Source organism: Nicotiana sylvestris, chromosome 10, assembly GCF_000393655.2.
Source record: "Nicotiana sylvestris chromosome 10, ASM39365v2, whole genome shotgun sequence".
NCBI lineage: Eukaryota > Viridiplantae > Streptophyta > Magnoliopsida > Solanales > Solanaceae > Nicotiana > Nicotiana sylvestris.
In genome coordinates, this window is record NC_091066.1 from 47,646,655 (window position 1) to 47,659,241 (window position 12,587).

General features: G+C 36.3%; 1 protein-coding gene across 1 annotated transcript; it reads left to right on the forward strand.

The window, feature by feature from the left end:
* The first annotated feature begins 206 nt into the window (after window positions 1-206).
* On the forward strand, window positions 207-5,377 carry LOC104215516 (probable WRKY transcription factor 51). Its single transcript, XM_009765334.2, has 3 exons — window positions 207-641; window positions 757-909; window positions 4,975-5,377. The coding sequence occupies exons 1-3, from the start codon at window positions 379-381 to the stop codon at window positions 5,168-5,170; spliced, it is 612 nt and encodes a 203-aa protein (XP_009763636.1). The 5' UTR covers window positions 207-378; the 3' UTR covers window positions 5,171-5,377.
* The last annotated feature ends 7,210 nt before the right edge of the window (window positions 5,378-12,587 follow it).

The window sequence follows — 12,587 nt, forward strand, 5'->3', positions numbered from 1 at the left end:
TACCACCATCCAGTGAAATGGATGAGATCCTTTTATTATTAATCGTAAAGTACTACTCATTAAAAGTCACCAATTATATTTTAGTTTTAGAAACGAAGAAACTCTTGGTATAGAATACTTCCCCTTTAATAGGCCTTATGCAGGTCGAACCCACAAACTTCAAATTAATAAAGCCCAATAATTTCTGATACGAAAGAAGAAGAAAAAAAGAATATTGGAAACTCCACAGATCCTACTAGGAAGGTGGTGAGGAAGGTCACAAAACAAAGACGATACACAAGAATTTGCAATGCTATATAGAAGCACACCAACCAAAAAGCCAAAGTCACCATATCTAAAGTCTTTCTTAGGTCTTATTGGCTTGTTTTCTCAAGCACAATGAACTCCACCTTCCTAGAAACAAGCATTTCTCAAACAGGAAACCCTAGTTTTACTTCTCCCTTTCTTTACTCATATATGACTCAAGATTGTGGTTATAATTTTCAAGATTGTGATTTTAATAATTGTCAGGATTTTGAATCTTCTTCCTTTCTTGATCAGCTCCTTGTTGATTATTCTCCTACCAATAACAACTTCAACACTTCTCTTTCAGAAAATCCCATCTTGCAGGAGAGTAGTACCAATATTAATCACTTGAGAGAGTAAGTGATCAAGCAAGCTAAGAAGATCTTGGCTATAATTAGTAGTCATTCTATTTTAAATATTTTCATAATTTTTGGTATATTTCTTTATGTAATTCTTTTTATGTTTTTACAGAAAATCCAAAGGGGGGATAAAGAAAGAAAAGATGAATGAAAGACATATAAATGCTGTTGTTTTCAGAACAAAGACTCAACTTGAGATCTTGGATGATGGATATAAATGGAGGAAGTATGGGAAGAAGAAGGTGAAAAGTAACACAAATCTAAGGTAAATTATAAATTATGAGCTCATGCATGCAAATCTCACCAATATGATGATCAATATTCATGTAGATCTTTTGATTGTAATTCTATATAATTATCTATCTTTGTTCGTTTTACTTTTTCAGAAATGCTACAAAAAAATTTCACATAAATCAAAAGAAATTTTTTGTGTATTAAAATCTATCTATTAAATCAATCAAATTAACAAAAATTAAGTAATAAGACTAGTGGACAAATTAAAATACTGATCCCAAACTTCAAAACGATACAAAATAGTTTTTAGTGGTCCTGGACATGATCGTGCTCTAGATTTGACTGCCCTTGAGTTTCTTGCCTTTGAAATGCATCTTTTTTGTCCTCACCTGCGTCTAAAAATGAGAAAAAAAGAATCTTAATAAATTGAGAGAATGATCATTCTCGCTGACCAATTAGTTATTAATTTACTACGTATTATGTATACCTTGAAAATTAAGGCCACTGCTATGACGGAGCTAAGAGGCGGGTTCATCTGAACCCCTTCACCGGTGATTATACCATATATTAGGTCAAAATTGACAAGAAATACACGTGAACTTGGCCAAATTCTCAACTACACACTTACGTTCCTCCTGAACTATGGTCAAATAACTATAAAAAATCTTCTTTAAACTCATAACCATATTACTAAAAATTTGTGATAAAGATGTGTCACGATCCGGATTTCCCACCCTCGGGAGTCGTGATGACACATACTCATAGAAGCTAGGCAAGCCACGAAATATAGAAATTCTAACTCTTTCATTTTAAAGATTAACGATAACAGAATAAGCGGAAGACTTAAACAGCTACAAATGATCAAAATCAGTACTACAATGCCAATATACTCCTCTACCCGGAATCTGGTGTCACAATATTCACGAACTGTCTATGAGTACTACATACAAATGTCTGAAAAGGGAAATACAGTCTGTCTCGGAAACAAGTGAAAACAGAACATATAATTGGATAAAAGAGAATGCCGGGCCCGCGGACACCTGCAGGACTACCTCGGGATCTCTGGATGGACTGAAGGCTGGCTCCCGAAGTGCTACTGTCCCAATGCTGCTCCGGTATCTGCACAGAGTGCAGAGTGTAGCATCAGCACAACCGGCCCCATGTGCTGGTAAGTGCCTGGCCTAACCCTGACTAGGCTAGGACCAGACTCCAGATAAACCTGTGCAGTTCAAATATATACAACGAGAAAGAAAATACAGAAATAAACAAGTAAAGATGGGAGGGGGAAACATGCGTTGGGGAATAACAAGTAAAACAGAATATCAAGAGGCTTATAAAGGAATCAAAATCCAACCACTAACAAGAATAAGGAAGGCAAGGCAGATTCCACTTTATTTTTACATCTTGTTGCAGGCGTGCAACCCGATCCCATTTCCTGTATGTCGTGGCATGCGTGTCATCCGCTCCCATTTCATGTATCTTGTGGTAGGCGTACCACCCGCTCCCATTTCATTATATTTTGTGGTAGGCATACCACCCGCTCCCATTTTATTATATTTTGTGGTAGGCGTATCACTCTCTCCCATTTCATTATATCTTGTGGTAGGCGTACCACCCGCTCCCATTAACAAGCCAACAATAATCGCAAGGAATCCCGGCAAGGGAACAATAATATCAAACAAACATCCCGGCAAGGGAACAATGATATCTCAACACTATCCCGGCAATGGAATAATAATATCTCAATAATATCCCGGCAAGGGAATAATAATATCTCAACAATATCCCGGCAAGGGAACAATAATATTAGACAAACATCTCGGCAAGGGAACAATGATGATAATAACATGTGAGGCACAATAAACCATGACGGAGTCATAACAATTTATAATACAAGACCCACGGGCATGCTTGACACCGACGTATAGATACTCATCACTATACCTATACGTCGTACTCCACAATTAACACGTAGCAAATAGACACAACTCCTAATCCCTCAAGCTAAAGTTAGACCAAACACTTACCTCGAACTTCCATGACCAATTCAAGCCTCAAACACAGCTTTTCCTTTCGAATTTGGCTCCAAATCAATTGTATCTAGACATAATCGACGTAATAACATCAATAAACGCTAAACAATCCAATTCCAAATGCTTAATTATAACTTTCTAATTATTCGTCCCAAAAAGTCAAAAATTGGCCCCGGGCCCGCTTGGTCAAAATACGAGGTTCGGACCAAAACCCGATCACCCATTCACCCACGAGCCCGAATATATAATTAGTTCAAAAATTTGACACCAAAATGAGGTCCAAATCACAAATAATCAAAAGCCCTAACTCTACCCAAATCCCTAATTTTTTACCCTTAAGAACATGATTTAAGCCTAGAAATCTAATAGGTGTTAATGGAAATTGAAGAAAATGAGTTTAAGATTACATACCTATGAATTGGTGGTGGAGTCCTCTTTCAAAAATCGCCCAATTTCGACTTTACATAAAGAAGTTATGAGTTTTGAAAGAAATCCCGTAATGGCTACAATTTCTGGATTTTTAAAATAACTGGGCGAAATTGGTCATCGCGTTCGCGATAAGTTAGGTCTGGCAGACCTTCGTGTTCGCGGAAGACGGCTCGCGTTCGCGGAGCTTTGGCTCCTCAAGCCTACGCATTCGTGGGCCAGTGGCTGCGTTCGTGGTGCACAAAATGGTGACCCCTCCCCAGGCCTTTAACCTTACACGTACGCGAGTGGGACCATGCGAACGCGAAGAGTAAAATTCCTGGGCACTGAACAGTAAAAACCTGCAACTTTTTGAGTTCCAAAAACCTTTCGAAACACACCCGATCCCTCGGGGCTTAAAACCAAACATACGTACTAACTCAATAACATCATACGAACTTATCCGTGTGATCAAATCGCCAAAATAACCTCAATAACAACGAATTAAACCTCAAAATCGATGAAATATTTCAAAACTTTTTAAAGCATCAAACTTTGCATTTACGGTCCGAATCACGTCAAACGGATTTCGTTTCTTACCAAACTTCATAGAGTTATCTTATCACTAAGACTTGTATCGCGCGTCGGAACCAAAATACGGGTCCGATACCAACATGTTCTAATAAAAATTCATTTCAAATTCCTTTAAACAATTTCAGAAAATAATTTCCTTTAAAAAATTTATTTTTCCGACTTGGGATCTCAGAATTCGATTCCGGGCATATGCCCAAGTCCCATATTTTCCTACGGACCCTTCGGGACCGTCAAATCACGGGTCCGGGTCGGTTTACCCAAAACGTTGACCGAAATCAAATTAACTCATTTTATAGTCAAAATTTATCATTTTCCACAGATTTTCACATATAAGCTTTCCAGCTACGCACCCGGACTGCGCACACAAATCGAGGTAATATTAAAAGAGATTTTTAAGGCCTCAGAGCGCAGAATTCAATTTAGAAATCATTCATGTGCTAAAAAATAATATTACAAAGCTTTGGTATGTTTTACATAACATTATGGAAAACAAGAGATATGTTTGTGATACTTTCACTATAAAAAATCTCTTTGCAATCCAAATATTTGAATAGACAAGCTTAACAGTAAAGTGTAAAAAGAAGTACTCCATTTGATTGAGCACGAAATTTAAGAAAAAATGAATTTTTTTAGAATTTGTGGTCCTAAAAAAGTCAAAAAAGGATCCAGAGATGAGTGTAAGATTTAGAGAACCTCTTGTTTCAAAGAAACTTTAATTCGTTAAATTAAAAACAAATTATTTAGCATTAAAATGATCCATATATAGAGTATACTCATATAGTGGAATCCTCCAACTAGTTTATATTTTTGGTTTCCTTCTTTAGCATCACAAAGCCTTAATTATAGTCTGAAATAATTAAGTTCTACTGAAATTACACGTAGAAGCAAAAAAGAATGTTGATCTATTACTCCCCCTTTATTTTCTTCTCTTTTTATTATTTCTTTCCATTATATTTAAACAACTACTAACAAAAGAATCACATGTACATATCAAGAGAGAAGATACACTAGGAATAATATTGAACTAATGATATGTTTACTTGTTGTGCAAAACCAAATAATAGGAATTACTACAAGTGCTCTAGTGGAGGGTGCAAGGTAAAGAAGAGGATAGAAAGAGATGGACATGATTCAAGCTATTTGATTACTACATATGAAGGCAGACATAACCATGAAAGCTTCTCTATAATTTACAACAATGAAATTCCACTCAGTTTTCTCAATGAATGGACACTACAAGCAATTCCCAATGGTGTTTAGTCTCAGCTTCATAACTTCTATAAGAAATAATAGGACACCTTTTCGATTCTCGTGTATAAATATATACTTCTATTTCATTAATATATCATGTGATCTAGCTATATAACTTCTCCCAGTTTACAAGAAGCATATAACTGTAATGTCTTATAGCAGATCAGCTATGAGAAACATTGTTGTAAGTTTAAAATTAATCGATACAATTCATCATGTAAAGGTACGTACTTACCTAATAAGAACTAATATTTATTTTAAAAAGTTTTTTTCCCTGATTATGCGGCCATGTCACGTCATCATAGGAGGAACCTTGTGGTAGTGTGTGAATTTTTAAGGAATCTTTACACTGTATATCTGCTTATACAAAAAAAATAAAATAACCGGTAGATGTATAATATATGTATAGTTAGTGTATAATTTATATATATTGATTAGTGGATCTTAATATTTTTGGCCAATTGTATAACTTCCCCCCTTTTTTACTGATACAATGAGAAAACTTTTTCTTGCATTCTATAAATATTAAAATTTAGTTCGTGCGCGTTCTATAAATATTAAAACTTAGTGTTTTTGAAGGGAAAAAAAAACTAATCTAGATCAATTTAGTTCCAATATCAACCAAATCATCTATGTAGGATAATTGTACCTATGAGAAATGGAGATATATATATATATATATATATATATATATAGAATCAAAGTAGGATGGTTGAAACAAGAAAATGTTATTAGAGTATTATTTGACAATATGATATCTATCAAAATGAAATGCAAGATCTATAGAATGATCGTATACCAGTCTATTATATATCTGAGTGAAGTTGGGTAAATGCTTATGTTACGGCAGAGGTGCAATCATACCATAAATGATAAATCGAGAGAAAGTTGCTTGAGATGATATGATCATGTTCTACGTTGATCTCCAAATATACACGTCTTTTAATATGAAATCATGTTGATTGAATGTGTTAAAAATGGATGAAGTGGAACTAAAATCACTTGAAACAAAGTTATTTCGAAAAACCTACACTATCTCTCAATCCATGCAGACTCAATAAAAAATATTGTAGAAGAAAAATTCATATAGGTTATACGAAAGTTAGGATTAAGGTCTAGTCAGGTAGGTATATACATTAGGTTCAATATTTACTAAAAGAATCTTTTAATCTTGTTAGATATTTATATGCCAATAAAAAATGCAGACAACTTGTTGTTATTATTATTATTATTATTATTATTATTATTATTATTATTATTATTATTATATACTTTTTTCACCAGAGAACTTCTTACTGATATTAGACAACCAAAATTGTTGTTAAAATTGTAGAATTACTGTTAGACGTTGAGGTAGTATTGACCAATGAATTAACTTCCAATAAACGAGAAGTGTCGGCAAAGAAAAATTAGAACATAGTGAGTAGGTAAAATTTATTCGCATTGAGCATTTATACCAAGCTAATAAATACAGAATACATGTTTTGGTTATATACTTTTTAACAATGGATCATAATTAAGTGATATGCATTTTTTGTTTATTTGTTAACTCTTAAGGGGAGGCCGGAGGTGTGGACACAAACCTTGGAGTCTAAAGGTTTCAAGTTGAGCAGAACCAAAACAAAATAGTTGGAGTACAAATGCAGTGATGGGACCCATGAAACAGACGTAGAGGTAAAGCTTGATGCTCAAGTTATCCCCAAGAGAGCTAGTTTTAAGTATCTCAAGTCTATTATCCAAGGTAACGGGGAGATTGACGAGGAAGTCACACATCGCATCAGAGCGGGATGGATGAAATAGAGTCTCACTTCCGGTGTTTTATGTGATAAGAATGTGCCGCCAAGACTTAAGTAAGTTTTATAGAGTGGTGGTTTGACCGACTATGTTGTATGGGGCTGAGTGTTGGCCAGTCAAGAACTCCCACATGCAGAAGATGAAAGTAACAGAGATGATGATGTTGAGATGGATGTATGGGTATACCAGGTGAGATAATATTAAGAATGAAGCTATTCAGGACAGAGTAGGAGTAGCCTCCGTGGAGGACAAGATATGGGAGTCGACGCTGAGATGATTTAGACATGTTAAGAGGAGAAGCATTGATGCTCCAGTTAGGAGGTGTGAGAGGTTGGCCATGGCGAGTTTGAGAAAAGGTCGAGGTAGGCCTAAGAAGTACTAAGAAAAGGTAATTAGGCAGGACATGGCTCTGCTTCAGCTCAATGAGGACATGATCCTTGATAGGAGGGTATGGAAGTCGAGGATTAGGGTAGAAGATTAGTAGGTAGTTTCTTAGTTGCTCACCGATAGTGTTAGTAGCACGCATGTCCCTTCATATTCTTAGATTTTATTGCATTATGTGATTTTGTTTGTCTCAGGTATTGTATTCTATGTTGCTATTATTTGGTGCTACTTATCCTTTATCTCCCTATTTTTCTTCTGTCTTCCTTTCTTGGTTTTTTTTCTTCTTCTCACTCTTTCCGAGCCGAGGGTCTATTGAAAACAGCCTCTCTACCTGCATTAGGTCGGGTAAGGTTTGCGTACATACTACCCTCCCTATACCTATCACAACCCAAAGTCCAACTAGTCGTGATGACACCTAACCCAACCCGCTAGGTAAGCTAGTTAACAACAATTCAATTCAAATAAGATTTATTGAGAAGATAAACGATGAAATAGCTGAAATATTATACAATAACCCAAGGATTGGTAGTATAAATCATGGGCTTGTAAGACATAGAGTTTACAAAGTTGGTATGAAATGAATACATCATTTGTTCGAAATGTACATAAACAGATTTATACTATTAAGAACAAGAGACCGCTATAACCAGAATGCAGGTACATCTTCAATGCCAGTTCCCTCCACGTGCAACAACATCAGCTACAAAATCTGAACTCAAGGTGCAGAAGTGTACTATGAGTACAATCGATCCTATGTACTCAATAAGTAATAAACCTAACCTTAGGTTGAAAGTAGTGACAAGCTCAGGAGAAGGTCAAAGTCCAACACCAAAGGCCAAGAACAACTCGTATCAATATAATAAAAACAGTGCAAGTAATAACTCAAAGTTATTATGCTCAGCTTGTTCACAGTTACAGAAAACATGCATGCTTATCAGGTATAATAGTAAAACTCAAATCTTTCACCGAAATCACCAAAATATGTGTATATCACAAAACTGTAATTTTTTTCAAAATCGTTCAACAATATGCCTACATGTCAATATGAATGTGAAGGCATGAATATCGCAATAACGTATAGCATGAGGAAATGCATCTCTATGCCAATATGCCGAGTATGCATGTCAAATGTAATGCATTACAGTGATAAACACATATACTCACACCCTCAGAGTACTCAATCTCACCGTCTCACACTCAATTACTCGGCACACATAATCTCTCGGTACACTCATTCACTCAGCATTCGATACCTGCACTCACTGCTAGTATGTCAGACTCCGAAGGGGCGGATCCTGCCCAAGCAGAAATATAAAGCCAATATAGCCTATTACAGCGTGCAGAACGATCTCAAAAATAATAACAATAAAGTCTATAAGGTCTGCTGCGGCCTGCAACCCGATCCATATAATTATAATATATATAAAGCCAATATGGCCTGCTGCAGCGTGCATCCCGATCCATAATATCACAACACAACACTCAAGCCCCAACTCAGTCATTAACCTCTCCAGTCTCTCGGGCTCACAAATCTCCTGTCAATCAGCCCAAACAATGATAACATGATGTAACAACAAATGATAGCAGAGACTGAGATGTGATACACAAATGAATGAATATGACTGAGTATATAATCACATTTTAAGCCAATAACTCAACAACAGAGATAACCTCAGTGGGTCCCAATAGAATAAGCATATAGCTTAAACATGATTTATAATGTGATTCACAACTTATATAATCAAACAAGTAGGGTGAACATGGATGTAACAAGATATAACAACAAAACAAGTCCGGTCATAGTCTAATAGTCAACTAGAATCATGATTTCACCAGTGCACGCCCATGCGCTCATCACCTAGCATGCGTGTCACCTCAATACATCTCTTATATCTTAGTTCACAGGGTTAAATATCCTCACCAAGTTTAGATATCTTACTAATCTCAAAACGCACAACCCAGTACTCCAATAAGCTCTTCTCACGTGTATCAGCCTCTGAACAACTCGAATCTAGTCACAAGCAACTTAATATAATTAATACAAGCTATAGGAATCCATTACATATGATAAAGCTAGGGTTTTTAACCAAAATCAAAAAGTTAACCCCGAGCTCATACCTCGAAACCCAAAAAAACTTACAAGATCCGACAACCCATTTAATTATGAGTCCAATCATACTAATTTCACTCAAACTGACTATGAATCGATGTTCAAAACTCAAAAAAATCCTTTAAGAAAATTTAGACAAAAACCCCAAATTTCTCTTTTCAAATCATCAATCAAATGCCAAAAAATGAAGATGGAATTACAAAATAAAATCAATGTCGAGTATAAAACACTTACCCCAATTCATGTGATGAAAATCGCCTCAATCCAAGCTCCATAGCTGAAAATATGCTAAAATGTCCAAAACCTCCGAAAATAGAGTACTTATAATCGCTCGACGAATTTATGAATCACGATCGCGAAAAAAAAAATACATTGCCCTGAAATACTCTACGTGTTCGCGACCTTCCTCATGCGAATGTGATGCCCAAAGATGCCAAATCTCCACGAATGCGGACTAACCCACGCAATGCAGAAGAGAAATCACCCGCTCTCAACTCCCAGCCTAGCTCTATGCGAAAGCAATCACTTATATGCGAACGCGTACTGTAACCAACACAAAACTACGCAAACTCGTACCTATTAACGCGAACACGAAGAATAAAGTTGCTCAATTCCAGAATTCTCCTAAGCGATCGCATCTCCATCTTCGTGATCAAAAGAACATTTGAGGCATCATAAACCAACAATGAAAACATGACGAAAAATTGTCCAAAATCAATCCGAAACACGCTTGAGCCCCTTTGAACCCTGTCTGAACATAACAAAAAGTCCCAAAACATAACACAGACCTACTCGAGACCTCAAATCACTTGTACCAACATCAAAATTATGAATCACACCTCAAATCGAACTTAATGAATTTTTGAACTTCCAACTTCCAAAACTCGTGCCGAACCATAGCAAATCAACTCGGAACGATCTCAAAATTTGCACACAAGTCCCAAATGACATAACGAAGCTATTCCAATACCCGAAACTACAATTTGAACCCGATATCATCAAAATAAACTCCAGTTCAAACTTATGAACATTCCAAACCATCAAATTGCCAACTTTCACCAAATAGTGCTGAAATCTTCTAGAAATATCCAAATGCAAATCAGAGCATACGATTGAGTCCAAAATAACCATTTGGACCTAACGGAATCATCAAAACTCCGATCCGTGGTCAAATACACAAAAGTCAAACTTGGTAAACTCTTCCAACTTAAAACTTTCTAGTTGAGAATCACTCTTCCAAATTAATTCTGAATCACCTGAAAACCAAAACCGATGATTCACGTAGATCATAATACGTCATACGAAGTTGCTCAATACTTCAAATAGCTTAACACAATGCAAATGCTCAAAATGACCGATCAGGTCGTTACATTCTCCCCCCATTTAAACATATGTTCGCCCTCGAACGTGTTAAGAGTCATTCCAAGGCAATCAACCCACTGTGTAATCTTACAATGCATATACCCGGAGGTGATCCAACGTCACCCCTAATCTACATAAGTCCGTAAACTCAATATAATCTAAGATTCTTCCTCTTATAAACCTTGGAACCTAATTTCCAACATCCAAAATTATTTACAAGACCCGAATCTCACATCCACATATTGTATAAGTATGAACAAGTTGTATCAAGTCATAACGATAACCTAAGATGTAATCACATGATACACCATATAACTCACATACCCACAACATTAACTTCTGACCACAATAGCGTCCCAAAAACAAGGTCGACATCGGTAACAAACCTTATATCAACTAAAACCTTGTTCCAACCTTTCGTACACTGAAAATGGTGAATAAAACATGCAGAAACTCGTAACCACTAATCAAATCAACAAATCATGGAGCCCTCTCTCGTCCGACACAATAAAATCAAATTCTAAGCCGACTTCCAATATAATTATTCCAACCATACCGTAAACAAATTTGATAGCACCCATTCTAGGTCCAATGACCTCATCTAATTAAACATCACTATTCTATCAATATTCCACACCAATACAACCAAAAGCCATAAATTGTGCAATTCGTGCACCAGTAAGCAACAATTTAAATGTATTTAAACATGGAATATAATTCAAATGAGAGAACTGCCCCACAAGCTTAACAAGTACCATAACAAACGCAATGCTACGAACCCATCACATATATTAGAATCAAAACACTCAAATCTATCACAAAGGGTCATATCCCAACATAACCTAGCTAGAATGCGTGACCCCATCCAAAGACTGATCCATTTGAAATACCTCACGCTACAATGCTCAAAATCAACACCACACGCAATTCGACATCAAGTACATTACCATAACCATGGAGAAGCGAATACCACAATATATCACAGCTCGGAAAGACCATAACCAAGGCGTAATCAACCATTCAACACCCCAATAACCATTTCGCTCGAATTTCTCTACAAGGCACAAACAAAACCATATCATGTATACATATAACCAACAAATCGCAACCTATTGTAGCATAGAAGAGTATCACATAGAATATATCATAACATGAACAAGCTTAACTCTAACCGAATAACACACCCCTCAACATTAGCAATTATGAGTCAACAAATCCTACCCGGTGTAGAGTACGCATCCTTATTGGACCTACCAATGGGCCCTCAAATTAACTTTGGTCATCCCCAAACGGATAAATATCCCTCCGAAAGTCCACAATAACCTAACCATAACACATACTACACTATGGCTAACTTTGGCCACATTTTCACAACCCACAACCATGAAAAAAATTTGCTTTTAAGAAATTCCAGTCTCTAAGTCCATAGAACACACAAATCGCCATAGCTGATCCCAACTCCACCACTCGAATGTTTAACACATCTATCATACACTATCATCCTAAGAGGGGTACTTTTATAATTCTTCCGTGCCACATAGCAAAATCTTAACATCAGTAGTCGATCAACTAGACGGGTACCATAATACCAATGAAGCATCTTTAAGTCAAAACGTAGTGTGCCTTACGAAACGTGCACCCTTCTCAAGCAACACCAAGTAGTAATAACATCTATCTAATCATTTGAAACCATCCATGTTTCTAAGAATTCATGACCTCTTTTTGAAAATGAACCATATACTTGCACATGGGAATCCCAATCTCACACCACACACC